At 39.3% G+C, this 15,056-nt stretch overlaps 1 protein-coding gene across 19 annotated transcripts in view; it reads left to right on the top strand.

Annotated features, from left to right (window-relative positions):
• The window catches only part of PARD3 (par-3 family cell polarity regulator), a 624,325-nt gene that overhangs the window by 274,849 nt on the left and 334,420 nt on the right, over positions 1-15,056 (top strand). For all 19 annotated transcript variants that reach the window (XM_081820853.1, XM_081820856.1, XM_081820859.1 and 16 more), the window contains exon 4: positions 9,721-9,899. In XM_081820853.1, coding sequence (XP_081676979.1) covers positions 9,721-9,899 — 179 coding nt within the window. The remainder of the gene's footprint in view (positions 1-9,720; positions 9,900-15,056) is intronic.

The following is a 15,056-nucleotide window of genomic DNA, read 5'->3' as shown; positions in this document are numbered from 1 at the left end:
AGCACTCTATAAAGGGCTGGGTAATTTGCCTTCTCCACAGCACTACAGAGTCCAAAGGGCAGAGGCCAGCTCTGTGCTGCACACCGTGAGACCCCCTAGGGAGGTGTTGATAAAGAAGAGGAGGTTTATGGTACTCTTCGTCAAAAGCTATATTAGTGGACCAGTGGGGAGGAAGCTAATAATAGTGAGTTAAAGAAAAATTGAGAGATGAAGCAGCCAGATCTTCTTTCTAAAAGATTGCTTATCAAGATCCCTCATGGATCTCAACCTTTAGTTGGGGTTATTTGGATCTATGGAAATACTACTCAACACACTACTGCGAGGGAAAACCTTGTAACAATAATCTAGAAGCCCCACCCCCCCGCCCTGTTCCCCCTTTTTCTTTTGTTACCATCTCTGAATATTTTGTTCATGTTTGAAGGAAAACAACTTGGCTAGCTCTGGCCTGCTTGCATGCTCCTGGGTGCATGCTTTTGTTCTCTGTCTTTTTCTGTCTCTCATTGTTTCTAGCTCATTCTCATGTTCTCAACTCCATTCCCCTCATTGCTCATTGAGGTATTTTTCTGAAAGTGCAAAAAGAAGCCAAAATTTTTTTTCCACAATATTCTCCCAAAGAAAGCCTTTGGTGTCAGCTGTTCAAATAGTTTGTACACCCCTGTGGTTATTTTCATCTGGGCACTGTGTTGTATATATCACTCTTCTTACCTTTACTTTCTTCCTCTTAATAACATCTTTTTATTACTGGGCAGGTGGTAGTCTGTCAGAGTATTTGTTCCCTTTTGAATGTTCAGAGTGAGATTCACTTGGAGTGATTTTTCCACAATAAATGACTCTCAAAAAACCCTTGGCTCCATAGTCATTATTTTTTAGAATCTCTAGAATAGTAGTATCTCATAGATGCTCACACGTTTGTTGATTGAAGTAGCCAGACATTACACCCGCTATAGCAAAACAAAAAAGGGACACCAAAATTAGATAAAAGGGAAGGGATCACCCTATGAAACTTTGCTTCCTCTGCTCTTTGGGCTGGCCTGAACACTCCCCGATGGGCTCTTGGCAGGTGCTCAGGATTCTGGCATAACTAACCATTTTCCCTGAGCTGTAACTGCCTTAGCAAAGGATTTGGGGACACTAAGTTTTCATATACAGGATTCAGTAGCCAATGCGTATTTTTATAAGCTGCTGGTTATTTACCACTGGCTAGGCCCTATCCTCTCCTTCAGGAAGCAGAAAGTAAACGTGAAAGGCTTTTGACCTCTGACGCCTGTTTCTTCCAGACCCTCACTGTTGTTCCTTACCCTCAGAGACGACAAATAAGGAACCCCTGGATTGCATCTTTAACCATTGGGAAGTTTTCTGTTCCTGACTGATGTATTTTAACCAACTTTAAAAAATTGTAGTTCCTGCTTTGGGGGGGTGTGTGTGCATGTGTGTGTTAAGGGAAGGGCAGAAGGGCAGTGGGGTGCGTGCTTATCCTCTGGTTAAGTAGCTGGCTGATGCAGTTAGAGGTGGAAACAAAGTGCAGTGGGAGAAGGTGGGCAGAGGAATTCCACCAGCATCCCAGGCTACCTAGCTTTCCTGTGCTCCTCTGCCCACACTGGCTGACGGGGTACTAGCCAGCCGCTCCTGTTGCGTCGGTCAGGCTCTGCGCTCTCCGGCTTGTGCCTGGGCAGGCGGCGGGCGCACCTGCAGGGCACTGATGGAGCACGGGAGGGGAGTGGACAGGCTTATGCCGGGGCTCCTTCCCTGCCCAGCTGTGGGTGGCTGGGAGCTGTGTCCCTGCAGTGAAAGCCACAGCTCCCCTTGCCTTGGGGTGGTAAAAGCCTCATGAACACTTGATCCCTTGCTGCTTTTCCTTAATTCTGCCATATATTTGTAAACAGTCCTTCCTTTGGATTTTCCTCAATGACCCCTTTCTGAATCAGCCACCTGTTTGCTGCTGGGACACCGACGCTGGATGTGATGGATTTGAGGTATTAGGACACTGAACAGTGTAGGGGACGTGGTTGGGATGGAGAGCAGATGCTGGGCAGTCTTAAGTCATTGGCATTGGTGAGGCACAGAGGTGTCACACTGCGGAGCTTGTTGGAGGAGCTGACACTGTGGATGGGCCATGGGGCGCACGGGGCGTGTGTGGCGGCTGAGCCCTGGGCCCTGAGAAGAGTATTATAGGAAGTAGTGTTTGGAAGATTGCTGAAGTCCTGATTGCTGCAGGCCTTGACAGTAAGACCCATCCCATCTCTGCTGGGATTTTCTGTTTAACTCTTGGGAGGGCTGGCTGGCTGGCTGGCTGGCTGGCTGGCTTGCTTATTTATTTATTTATTTATTTGCTTATTTATTTATTTATTATTTAGTTCGGATAATTGCAGAATCACATGCAGTTGTAAGAAGTAATACAGAGAAATTCTTTGTATAGTTCCCTCAATGGTAAGATTTTGAAGAACTGTAGTATTACATCACACCAATATTAACATTGATACGACCCACCTATTTTATTCAGATTTCCCCATTTGTACTCCTGTGAGTATTTGGAGGGTTTTTAATCAGAGTGGTTATATTACCAGTTTCTGAATGAGAATTCTGATATTACGAATTCAAGTGTGCCTCAGAAAAATTCTTGGTTTTTCTTTGGAAACATTCATATGACATTGACTTTCTTTTCCTTTCTTATATGTATCTAAGATTCAGTGGGACCATTGAAAACATGCTGTTATCTATAGAAATGTGTTTTAAACTCAACCTCCCCCCAAAATCACTTGTTCTCTCTAGTGAAGTGTTAAGCATATTGTGGATTTGACACGCCTCAGTTCTCCCGGGAGAGCAGTGTGGTTATAGCCAAATTGCAGAGAACAGGGAGTCAGTTAACAAGTACTCCAGGTACAGCTGGGTCACCCAGGAGCAGGGTGACCTTTGACCCGGCCCTGAAACTACCTCCCTGGGCCTCAGTACACTCATCTGTGAATGTAATATTTCAGTTTGTTTCTAGGGCACCTTCCAGCTCTAGTATTCTTTATTTATTGCATGAACAGATAGTTGATAGCAGGGTGATAAAACTCATTTTATATTCTTGTGAGTTATTCAGTGTTTTTTAGAGCTTATTTTGTGCCTTGCCTTCCACACTTTTCTTCCAAGGATTTCACCTCAGTCAGTGAAATACTGAGAAGCACCTTTATAAAAAGGGCAAAATATATTGGAAGGTCAACTTTGCAATATTGGTGACAGGTTTTTATCCCCTGACATGTGTTAATAACTTGGTTCTTCTCACTGTGAGACCTGTCTTTAGAAAATGTGTAATTGCCCTGAAGATCAGGGAGACCGTCTTCATTTTGCATCAAGAGTAATTATGCTGTTTGCATCGTAAGTTCTAATAGAACACATGTAACTGCATATTATTTTTAGATTTGATTAAATACCTCGACGGCTTATGCCTGTCTTCTTGGAAAAGCTTTATTCATTGCCTTGAGTGGTTAAATAATTTAGAAGTAGTGGTTAAATAATTTAGAAGTCACTAGAAGAATGAAAGAAGCAAATGGGAAAGCTGATTAAGAGTAGGTAGGGGTGTGATATTTAACAGTTAAAAATGTATATATCTGCCCTTTTAGTATTTGCTTTAATTCATTATTAGGTTTGCCATTTTCCACTTATTTAAAAGGCACCTTACCTAGAAAGCAAATCAATATTTACAGTGCATTAGTGACAGAGAATTTGAAATCTTGTGATGAGGGTTTATTGCTGTATCCACTCTTCAAAGGAATGCACACATCAAACGGTCTCCACTATCATCCTGGACCCAGTGACATCGCACCAGTCCCCGTGTGTTCCATCCAGCAGCTTAATTATTGAAGATCCTCGTCTTTGAATTTTCTTTTTAATATTTCAGAGGATGTACTTGGAAAATCTATATATTAAATAAATCACAAGATTACGGGGAAAGTTTTATTCTCGTGTTTTTAAATGCATTGATTTTCCTAAAATTGAGGATGAGGAATTGTAATAATAATGACCAAATTACCTTAAACAAGAGGCTTCTATTATTTCTAATTACTGTAAAGAACACAGATTACATCAGGTCATTAGAATGCTGAAATAGGCCATGGGCAAAGCATGGAGGAAAAGGCTGTATTTGTATTATATTCCTCTTAGGCAAAGACAAAATTGTATTCTTTTTACAACATATGTTTTATCAGGACTGTGAAAGGTGGGAAACCTGTCAGATGAACCAGGCAGTTGTGTTTCTGTTGATAAGGCCAGATGTTTATAGTGATAAGGCCAGATGTTTATAGTGATCTCCTTTAAAGTCTGGTTCAACTTGTCAAAAGACCACATGCCGTTTGTGGCTGCTTCTACACCATTCCCTATAACTTGGGTATTTTCCTTCTCCTGTGTTGCTTGTAATACTTTAACCTGTTTAGAGGCCCCTGACAATGGCTTTTGATACTGCTCTGAAACACGTTTGTATTTTTTCTAGTTCATTTTTTATAAATCATTGTAAGTTCTGTTAGGATGAGGTTTGGTAGGGGGTCATTGGTATAGTGTATGAACATATAAGGAATCACACATTTTTTTTTAGCATCAAAAAATTTCAGACCCCATTAGTGCCACCTCTGGTCTTATAGCTGAGGAGCCTGAGGCCTGGAGAGGGCACAGACACACCAGGCTGCCCGCTGCCCTCTTCTTAATGTGTGGTCCTGGGCATCTTGGGAAACACTCAGATCATTGCAAGGAGGCTGTTAGGGCAAGACTGTTTTTCAGAGTATTACCAAAATCTGTGTTGTGTTTTTCACTGGGTTGATCTTCTGCACCAGTGGTGCTCAGGCACTGATAGGTAAAATGCAGGCCCCTTGGCACAAATCAGGACATTGGCACCAGATGTATTTTTTACCCAACACCCTCACACTTTAAAACACAAGCCATTTCCATCTGCTGTCCTTGATAAAGCGGCAAAAATGATTGCTTTTACTAAATACTGGCCTTTGAGTATCCAGTTTAATATTTTGTGTGATTAAAATGGTAGGTAGGCGTAAAGTATTTGTACATATTGAAGATCAGTGGTTGTCTTGAGAAAAACTTCTATGTGATGGTGGGCGTTGTAAGAGGAGCCAGCCCTTTTTTTAGTGGAACACCATGTTTTCTTTTTTCTTTCTTTTTTCTCTTTTTATTTTTTTGAAAAAGGACAGAAAACTGTGGTTCTTCAGACTTTGATGTCTGGCAGAGTTTCTAGAAAATGAATGAAGTGAGCCTGTCGCTACATGGCAAATACCGGACAGTATTTATTGCCAAAGAAAACATGCAAGCCTTCTAGTGAAAATTAGATTTTGCAAAACACAAGTCCCCCCACCACTTAATGACTCTTCTCATGAAATGGGTAGTGATATTCACATTATGTGATTTTCTGATATGAAGAAATATATCAACCTTTTTAAGAGTGATATAAGCCAATAATATGTTCCAAATAGCTAATGTTACAGAATTTTTTGATGAGTAAAAGATCCAAAGTAAGACAGACAAGTAGATTTTAATGTACAAAGAATGAGAAGTTTACATTCCATATTGCAGCTAACCTTTGAGAAACTCTCATTTGTCAAGTTTTGGTGTGGTATCAAAGAGGAGTATCTACAGTTTTGGAAAGATTATTAAAATACTATTCCAGCTAAGTATTTGTGGAGTTCTTTTTTTCTTCGTATGCTTGTCATGTTGCAGCACATTGAAATCAGAAGCAGGGATGAGAATCGAGATGTCATCTATCAAACAAAATGTAAATGCTACTCTCCCACTAAATAAACTTTGTTTTATAAAATAGAATTTTCTAAAATTCTGTTGTTTACGTTAACATGTAAATGGGTTTATTATTGTTAAGGTAAAAATGAATTAAGGAATAAATATTTAAATTGTTTTCATTTCCACTTCTAATATGGTAAACGTCCCTAGCTATAACCCACATAAACAAAAGCTCTTTGAGGCCCTCAGTAAATTTTAGAGTGAAAGAGTCCTGAGATCAAAATTTGACAAGCACTGGTCTAGGCTGGTCTCCTTTGGGGTGTACTTCATTATCTTATACATTGTACTTATACTTAACCAGGAGGTTTTTCTTTCTTTAACACTTCTGAAATTGGGATGGCTGTTGTTTCAATCTATATGCATAACTAACATTAATACTTCTTTAGCTCTCCAAAATCATATGTTGCTATTTGTTAAAAATCAGTGTATGATTTTTCAGTATATATAATCCTACTTAGAAAACAACAAACATTTTTCCTTTTACAAAATTGAGACTCACATTTTTATCTCCAAGTAGCTAGAAATGGATTTCATGATTTGGGTAGTGAGTCAGCACTGACCCAGGCGCCAGGAAATTGTTCCTGAGCTCCTCCTGTCATCTCGCTGAGCCTCAGCTTACTCATCTGTGAGGTGAGTCACATGTTCCTCTGTTGTGATTAATGTAGAGCCTCATTAAAAAAAAAAAAGACTCATCACTGCAAGTTAAATCAATGGTTCTAATCCAAGGTTACTTAGGTGTGTGTATAAACTGGATAAAAATGTCTTATAGTTTTCATGCAACCATAAAACCAAGAAGAAATTATAAACCAATACAAATGCAAATCTCACACCATCAGTGTGTTGCTGAGTCTGAATCACAGGCACCATGAATGTAGACCAATGCTGTGTGGCCTGGGGGCTTTGCATTTGGACCTAGTGATGCTGCTGGTGTGCACTAGGATTCAGTTCTTTCAGCGCATTGAACTGCAAGAAAACCTTGATTTGAAGATCATTATGGTACCATTTGGCATTCTTTTATGAAGAACACATTGTTTACATTTGAAATTGAGTTTTCTCATTAGACTGGGACTCAGATCACCTTCCTGCATATGACCGTGAACAGAAATGTAAATATGGGGCTTTGAAATTGCGTCAGGGTACTTGGTTACTAGGTAGTACAAGCAAAAGATCCAGACTATATTATTTCCTTTTATGGGCATCACTAAAATGAAAACGGAAGGAAATGAAAACGGAAAGTGTAATGTGCAAAGAACTGACAGGAAGGGCTGGCTGATAGCGTGTCTCCTGGGACACCTGTCACACCGCGGGTCCTATATGTGCTGCCCCAGTGCAGTGCCCCACATCTACCCAGAAGGCTCTGCCCGCAGGGTCTGCAGTCCTCGCTGTACCTTATCTGCTTTCTAGCCCCCGCTTGCCCCCCACACACCTGCAGTTTCATGAGTTACAGATGCAAGAGGTGAAAGGCTAATTATTTTTGTCTGTTTCAGACTAACAGATTAACACAGTGATCATGTCCCATCAGAAGATGCATCCTTATATGCAATTTATTTCTTCTGGGAAAAATTTTCAAAAGCAAGCATAAGAAGCTCTTTTCTTTTGTCTAAGCAAATTCAATGAGATTATATAGTTCCTGAATTTATTTTGGGGTGGAAATGTACTTTTATGTGATTGTTTTATTGTGGCCGTTACTTCTGTTCCATTTTTAAAGACCATCTCTGGTGAGTAGTGCTTCTTTTAGATTTACACACAGATACACACATAAGGTGCTCACGTGCAGGCATGCGTGTACACAGAAGTTGAGGTGTGCAGAGTTCCTTAACAACTAAATAATCAACAACCCAGTAACTGGAAAGCAACAGAACTCATATCCAAGAAGCAGTACTATAATTGGCCAGAACTGTTTTATTCTTCCCCCTCCTCTTTTTGCTTTTCTGCTAACATTTTTGATGTGATGAATCTGGGAACAGTTTTGTTATTTGGGAGGGAAGTCTTTTTTATAGTAAGAGCATTGTAGTGTTAATACACATAGATTCTTAGATGTATATTTTTGTGAACTTGTTTTGAAAATGACTATATAGTTCTTGGTGTGTTTTATTTTTGGGTGCAATGTATAAGCAGTAAGGGCCATCACAAGTTTTTTATTTACCACTTAAAAGTTGGAAATTATTCTCTGTAATTTTCATGTGTGTGTTTCTCCCAGCAAATTAAGGTAACTACTAACAGTATTAAATTAAATGTTCAGCATATTTTTTTCTGGTAATGTTACCCAGGCTCTCTTATTATCAAATCCTCATGATATAGAAGCACATGTTAAAAGCAATATTTTATTCATATGCTTCTGTTTCCTCTGATCATTTCTAATTTGCTTTAACATCTTTGAGACTATTGGATTGACAGTGGTTTAAATATCACCCTCAGTATGTAGAGTCTGTTTTTAGTTGAGCATCCATCCTTTAGGATCTGTATAGCCATACCATTAATCAGTTCATCAGTGTTCCAAAAATGTTTTTCATAGTGTAAATCATGAGTTTATTCCACCACTGAAGCTGTTTTGTCAGAAACTATTTATTTATTTGAGAGGATGAGAGGTGGGGGAAGGGGCAGAGGGAGAGGGAATGAGAGCCCACATGGGGCTTAGTCTTAAGACCCTGAGATCATGACCTGAGCCAAAACCAAGAGTCAGACACTTAACCGACTGAGCCACCCAGGCACCCTTTTTAGATACTTTTTAGAAATATTTACCTTGCATTCTAGTTTTTGAAAACGGATCGTCTCTAACATTATTTTTTAACATAATTTAAATTTTTCATCTTATATTTAATGTTTTTGAGTGATTTTGCTCAGTTGGTAAGTGGAGTTTTTGGTTTTGATTCCCAGTGTTACAGACTCATGTGCTTTTGTTCTTATCTGGTTTTATAGTTCTGTTCCTTCTCTGCTATACCAATGATTGTATCTGCTAAGGTGTGCTCAGTGCTCTTGATACAAATATTAACCTGAGTTTGTTAATGATTGTGTTATAGCAGTTGCAAACAGACCCCTCTTTTATGTGAATACAGTTGCTGAAACACTGTCTTTCATGTAATTGTGAATGTGAGTATATGCCAGATACCTGCATATTACTTTCAAGATTCCCATTATCTTGAGGATAAGAAATGTGTTTGTGCTCTATATTTTCTGATAGTACTTCTTTGAACAAGGTAATTATCTTATTTAACAGAATTCCTTAATAGATGAGCCGAGAAGTTTAGATTGTGTATTTTTAATCCCGATATGGTTAAAAGTTAGATAAGATTTGTTCCATGGCTCACATCGTTATTTCTACTTTAGAATATGTATGATATATATCTTTTAAAAGATTTATTTATTTATTTGAGAGAGAGAGTGCGTGCATGAGCAAGAGGTACAGAGGGAGAGAGGGAGAGAGACTCTCAAGCTGACTCCTCGCTCAGCAGAGTGGGGCTTGATCTCACAATCCTGAGATCACGACCTGAGCCCAAACCAAGAGCCCAACGCTGAATCAGCTGCGCCACTGAGGCGCCCCTGTATATTGAGTATGCACAGAGTGTCAGGTACTGTTTTAAGCACTTCATCTCATTTAGTCCTCAAGATACCCTTATGGAAGAAGGATGGTTTTATTGCGTAGGAAGAGACTAGAAGCAGAGTCTAGTTAGGCGACTTGCCCAGAACCAAACAGATACCAAGTTGGTGAAGCACAAATACGAGCCTGGGCAGTCTGACTCCAGAGCAGGTTATCCCATACATACTACATTTCTTTTGCCGTAAAGTGTTTTAAAGGAACTAATGGAATTTCTATTTAGAATGGTGACCCACTGTCACCTAAGTGTTACTCTAATCTTTTGGATTTCACTACCTTTATCCTAACATGTAGTTTTCAGACATTAGTTACCTTTTAAAAAATATAATGCTTTTTTGTATTTATAGATATGCCTCTTCATGTCCGACGAAGCAGTGACCCAGCTTTAATTGGCCTTTCAACTTCCATTAGTGATAATAATTTTTCTTCTGAAGAGCCTTCACGGAAAAACCCCACACGCTGGTCAACAACAGCTGGCTTCCTTAAGCAAAACACTGCTGGGAGCCCTAAAACCTGTGACAGGAAGGTAACCATTTCTATTCTGTGTCTTCTTAGTATCAATGATGAATGTCAGCTGCTGACTGGATCCTTTGCTTCTAGCCCATCTTCACTATGGCCCTTTGTGTGTGTGCGTATCAACTTCTGCATCAAAGTTTAGATGACTTCTTATTTTACATTGCCCTTGCATTTTATGATAAAATTCATGCTAATAGATTTATTTATGTATCCATTTTTTGAATAGATAATATATTTATGATTAAAAATGAAATCTTTTGACATGAAACGTGTACATGTAAAGTCCCTTTCCTACTTTGTCTCCTAGTCACCCTATTTCTCTTGAGGGGTAATCCCCTTATTAGCCTTTTGCATGTCCTTGCAAAGGTATTTTACACATATATTGGCAGATATTCCTATTGGTTCATGAGGTACATTAAAGAAATTATAGCATTATGGACTTCTAAGGATGAAAGTAGAATCCATAGTCTAACTACCCTATTGACAATTTTTTCTTCTTAGAGAAAGGACGTGTACTTCCTAGTCTTAATAACATTTTCTTCTTTGAGCTAATTTATTTCAGTCCATGACCTAATTTATTTAGTCTAAAAAAATAAACTTTATTCTATTTTTTCGAGCCTTATCATCCCATTCTGTTATACCTCTAACCTTTTACTCAATGAGCTTTAAGCTGTGTTTGTCATTTTCACTGCTGAATCTGTAGAGTCTCAGTAAACATCTATTGAATGAATTAATATTTTTTTCAATGCAGACAGTAATTGAGCACCATGTGTATGTTGAACTATAATTACATATTAATATTAAAGTGAATATAGCTTAATATTTGATTTATCCTTTGCATTTATGTGAAAGTACCTGTTTTAATTTTTTTTTTACTTGTTGCATTTCTACAAACACTCTTTTGTAGTAGTTCATTTAAGGAGAAAAAATACATAGAGCATCTAGAGTACCTTAACTGGGAAGAATCTACCAGGAAAAAACAGTGTGCTGTAGTCTCTGATTTTTTGGATTAGGAGTTTAACTGTTAGGCTTACTTTTCTGAAATATTTCATTATGTATTTGGTGAGGAATCAAGTTGGAGTATCTTCTCATTGAGATTAACTTGAAATTTTAGAATGCTTGATCATGAAGTAAACCATCCAAAGAAGCAGAATCCAGTTTATGAATAAGCCTCATGACAATTAATTTGTGTTCAGAATAGATTTAATTTACATGGGTATTTAGAAGTGTATAAACAAGTAGAGTTGACATTTAAAAAAAAATGCATTATTAAAAAGATTTTCACATGGTTTAAGGATAGTGGGTCAGAAGTCATTGAGGTAATCAGGGTTTTCTTTTTAATTCCTTCCATATCCTGGGTATGTGAGTCAGCGTCAGTTACACAAAACAGAACCACAGTAGCTATTTTAAACATAAACACAAACTTAATACTTAGAATTGGAATCTCAGAAAATCACTGGAAGTGCTTGAAGAGCGGGCTGTAGGCTGGACCTCCTCAAGGACTTTCTGAATAATGCAGTACTGCACATCTTCCCGGAGAGAAGTGACCTGAGATCCCTCCCCCTGCATCTGCCCACCTGATGCTAGCACCCTGTCTCCAGGTGTGCTCACCTTGTCTCTTGTCACTTGTGAAGCTAGGAACTGAAGCCAGAAATGCCTCAGCAAACTGGATCGTCTGCATCGCCAGGCTTGCCGCTCACAACACAACAGCCCAGGACAATTCCCTCTTCCACAACCGTCATTTAAATGTCAGGCTCTTGTATGCAAATGTGCAGAATGCTGTTTGCCTCTAGATCCTTACCTGTAGGGGAGATTTAGGAAATGGACTTTGGCCTTCCAGTTGCGGCAGAGCGGGCACGCTGCCAGAGGACTGTGGTGCACACTGCCAATTAGTCACCTCACTGAGTGTTTGTTTTAAATAACATGTATCTATCATTGTAACAAATTTGGGAAACTAGTGCAGTACAAAATTAAATTATTTATAATGCTAAAATTTAGCAACACCTAGTGTTGAGATAATAAAGAATACACACACATACGCACATACACATACTGTCACACATATATATATCCACAGAGAGTTGGAGTCATACTGTGTCAACACTTGGATCCTTATTATTTCTCCTTTTTTTTCATATCATAGGGATTTCCCCTGGTGTGAATTTTATTGGAAATATATATTTATCGGGGCGGGGGGCCGAGGGGGAGAGAGGGAATCTTAAACAGGCTCTACGCCCAGTGTGGAGCCCAACTTGGGGCTCAGTCTCACAACCCCTGAGATCATGATCTGAACAAAAATCAAGAGTCTGAGTCACCCAGGCACTGCCCTGAAAAATATTTTTAATGGATGCAGAATATCTCATTGTAAAATACACTTTATCATTCTCTTATTGTTGGACATTTATACTATTTTCATTTTTTTCACATTATAAATATAAGTGTTGCGAGACAAATTTGAATGTAGTTTTGTTTTAAAAATGGCTATTCAGGAGTGCCTGGGTGGCTCAGTCGTTAAGCGTCTGCCTTCGGCTCAGGTTATGATCCCAGGGTCCTGGGATCAAGCCCCACATCGGGCTCCCTGCTCTGCGGGAAGCCTGCTTCTCCCTCTCCCACTCCCCCTGCTTGTGTTCCCTCTTTTGCTGTCTCTCTCTCTCTGTCAAATAAATAAATAAAATCTTAAAACAAAACAAAACAAAACATGGTTATTCATGGGCACCTGGGTGGTTCAGTTTTGGTTAAGCAACTGCCTTTGGCTCAGGTCATGATTCTGGAGTCCCAGGATCTAGTCCCGCATCGGGCTCCCTGCTTGGCAGGGAGTCTGCTTCTCCCTCTGACCTCTCCCCTCTCATGCTCTCTCTTTCTCTCTCAAATAAGTAAAATCTTCTAAAAAAATGAAAAAATGGTTATTCATTCAATAAGCTTTTTCCTATGTGGAACAGTTTTTAATGTAGCCAAATGCCCACACTTCCTCAGAGGAAAGACCTTGATTTACCTCCACATCTTTAGATGAAATCATGTTTGCATACAACACACATAAAGGGTAATGTGTAATGACTTTGTCCTTTGAATTATCTTTGGCTTTACTTTTCAAGTACCCATTTCCTAAGCTTGCTATCAAAATTTTAAGCTGTATTAAAATCTGAGAGATTTTCTTTTTTGTATGTGTATATTGCACTAAGTGCTATCTTATTTTCATTTATAAAATGACTTCCTGTATTTTCAGTATTCAGAACGGGTACTTGGAGGAAGGTATACTTGCTGATCAGTATTAACTTGATTTACTTCTCTTGAGGCCATGAGAGCTTGCCTATGCTGGGCAATTTCAAGATGTTATACGTTTTTATGAGTATGTAGTGGCTTAGGTTTTCTGTATAAATACATTGAAATAAAGGAGTTAAGGATTCATAGTCTTGTGATGCATTGATCTCTAATAGTTAAAATTAAGTCGACATTCTAGTATAACTCATCAACATAGTTAAGTGACCTCTATTCTTCTAAGTTGATAAGCAAAACAAACAGTTTTGGAATAATGTCACCAATTAGTTGAAATCTCTTATTTCTGAACTAGGCAGTTCCATTCAAGTATCTTAGAACCCTACCATGTTGAACTCGCTCCTGTGGCTCAAAACCAAGATGAGAGGTGGAGTCTTCCCAGTTAATGTAGTCATTCCACTATTAAATTTAGAGGGTGATGTAGACAGATTTTGGTGCAACTAAACCACATGAGAGCTTGGAGAGACCAAGGGTTCTATGGGCTTCTGTATTTCTTACAATTCTTCATTCTTTAATTTGGAAGTGAGATGTAGAATAGATGAGAGTCTTGGCTTTTTTTTTCTTTTTTCTTTTTTTTTATTAACATGTATTATTTGTTTCAGGGGTACAGGTCTGTGATTCATCAGTCTTACACAATTCACAGTGCTCACCATAGCACATACCGTCCCCAGTGTCCATCACCCGGCCACCCCATCCCCCCCACCCCCCTCCCCTCCAGCAACCCTCAGTTTGTTTCCTGAGATTAAGAGTCTCTTATGGTTTGTGTCCCTCTCTGGTTTTGTCTGGTTTCATTTTTCCCTCCCGTCCCCTGTGAGAGTCTTGGCTCTTTATTTTTTTTATTTATTTCTTTATTTATTTTTAAAGATTTTATTTATTTATTTGACAGAGAGAGAGACAGCGAGAGAGGGAACACAAGCAGGGGGAGTGGGAGAGGGAGAAGCAGGCTTCCTGCCGAGCAGGGAGCCCGATGTGGGGCTTGATCCCAGGACCCTGGGATCATGACCTGAGCTGAAGGCAGACGCCTAACTGACTGAGCCACCCAGGTGCCCCAGAGTCTTGGCTCTTTAAAAAAGTTCTTTGGAACATTGACTCACTCCTGTTGCCCCGCATTTTGTAGCCGATTGCTTTTTTCAACTCTTAGAGAACATTTTGCTCGCACTTAGTATGGAGAGTATATTGCTAGAAAATGTATTTTCATTTGAGATTTTACACGTGCTTAATATTTCATCTTGGGAAAGAGTATTTCAATCAGTGTGAACACTTAAATCATTTTGCCACCTCTTTGGTCATCCTTATTAAGTCATTGTCCCTGCAAATAAAGTCTAACTAGTATGTGGAGAGCATTTGATTCATTCCATCAAGAACAATGTAATGAGGCACTTATCAGAATCAGCCAACCATGAAGTTTCGAGGATAAAGTCTGTGCATTATTTCATTGTGCACTGGTTGTAAGCCATTATTTCTTTCCCCCAAAGACCAAGAGCTGTTACTTTTCTAAGTTATCTGCCCCTTTCATCGACCCCCCTTCCCCTGCCCCACCAAATAAAATTTACACGGGTAGATAAAAACAAAGGTAGCATTAAGAACATATCTTGATGTTAGGGTAAAGGGAAGAAAGTCATAAGAGAACATGTTGTATTAGCATCAGTATCTTGTAAATTTTTATTTTTAAAAGTTCTTTTTTTTTTTTCAAATAATTTATTTATGTGTCAGAGAGAGAAAGAGTGCACAAGCAAGGGGAGTGGCAGGCAGAGGGAGAAGCCGACTCTCCGATGAGCAGGGAGCCTGACGTGGGACTTGATCCCAGGACCCTGGAATCGTGACCTGAGCCGAAGGCAGACGCTTACCCGACTGAGCCACCCCGGCATCCCTATTTTTAAAAGTTCTTAAAAAG

Source organism: Leptonychotes weddellii, chromosome 5 (genome assembly GCF_054177405.1).
Source record: "Leptonychotes weddellii isolate Sample4059 chromosome 5, ASM5417740v2, whole genome shotgun sequence".
In the NCBI taxonomy this organism is placed as follows: domain Eukaryota; kingdom Metazoa; phylum Chordata; class Mammalia; order Carnivora; family Phocidae; genus Leptonychotes; species Leptonychotes weddellii.
Note: the sequence above shows the minus strand (reverse complement) of the source record. Positions and strands in the feature narration are given on the sequence as shown.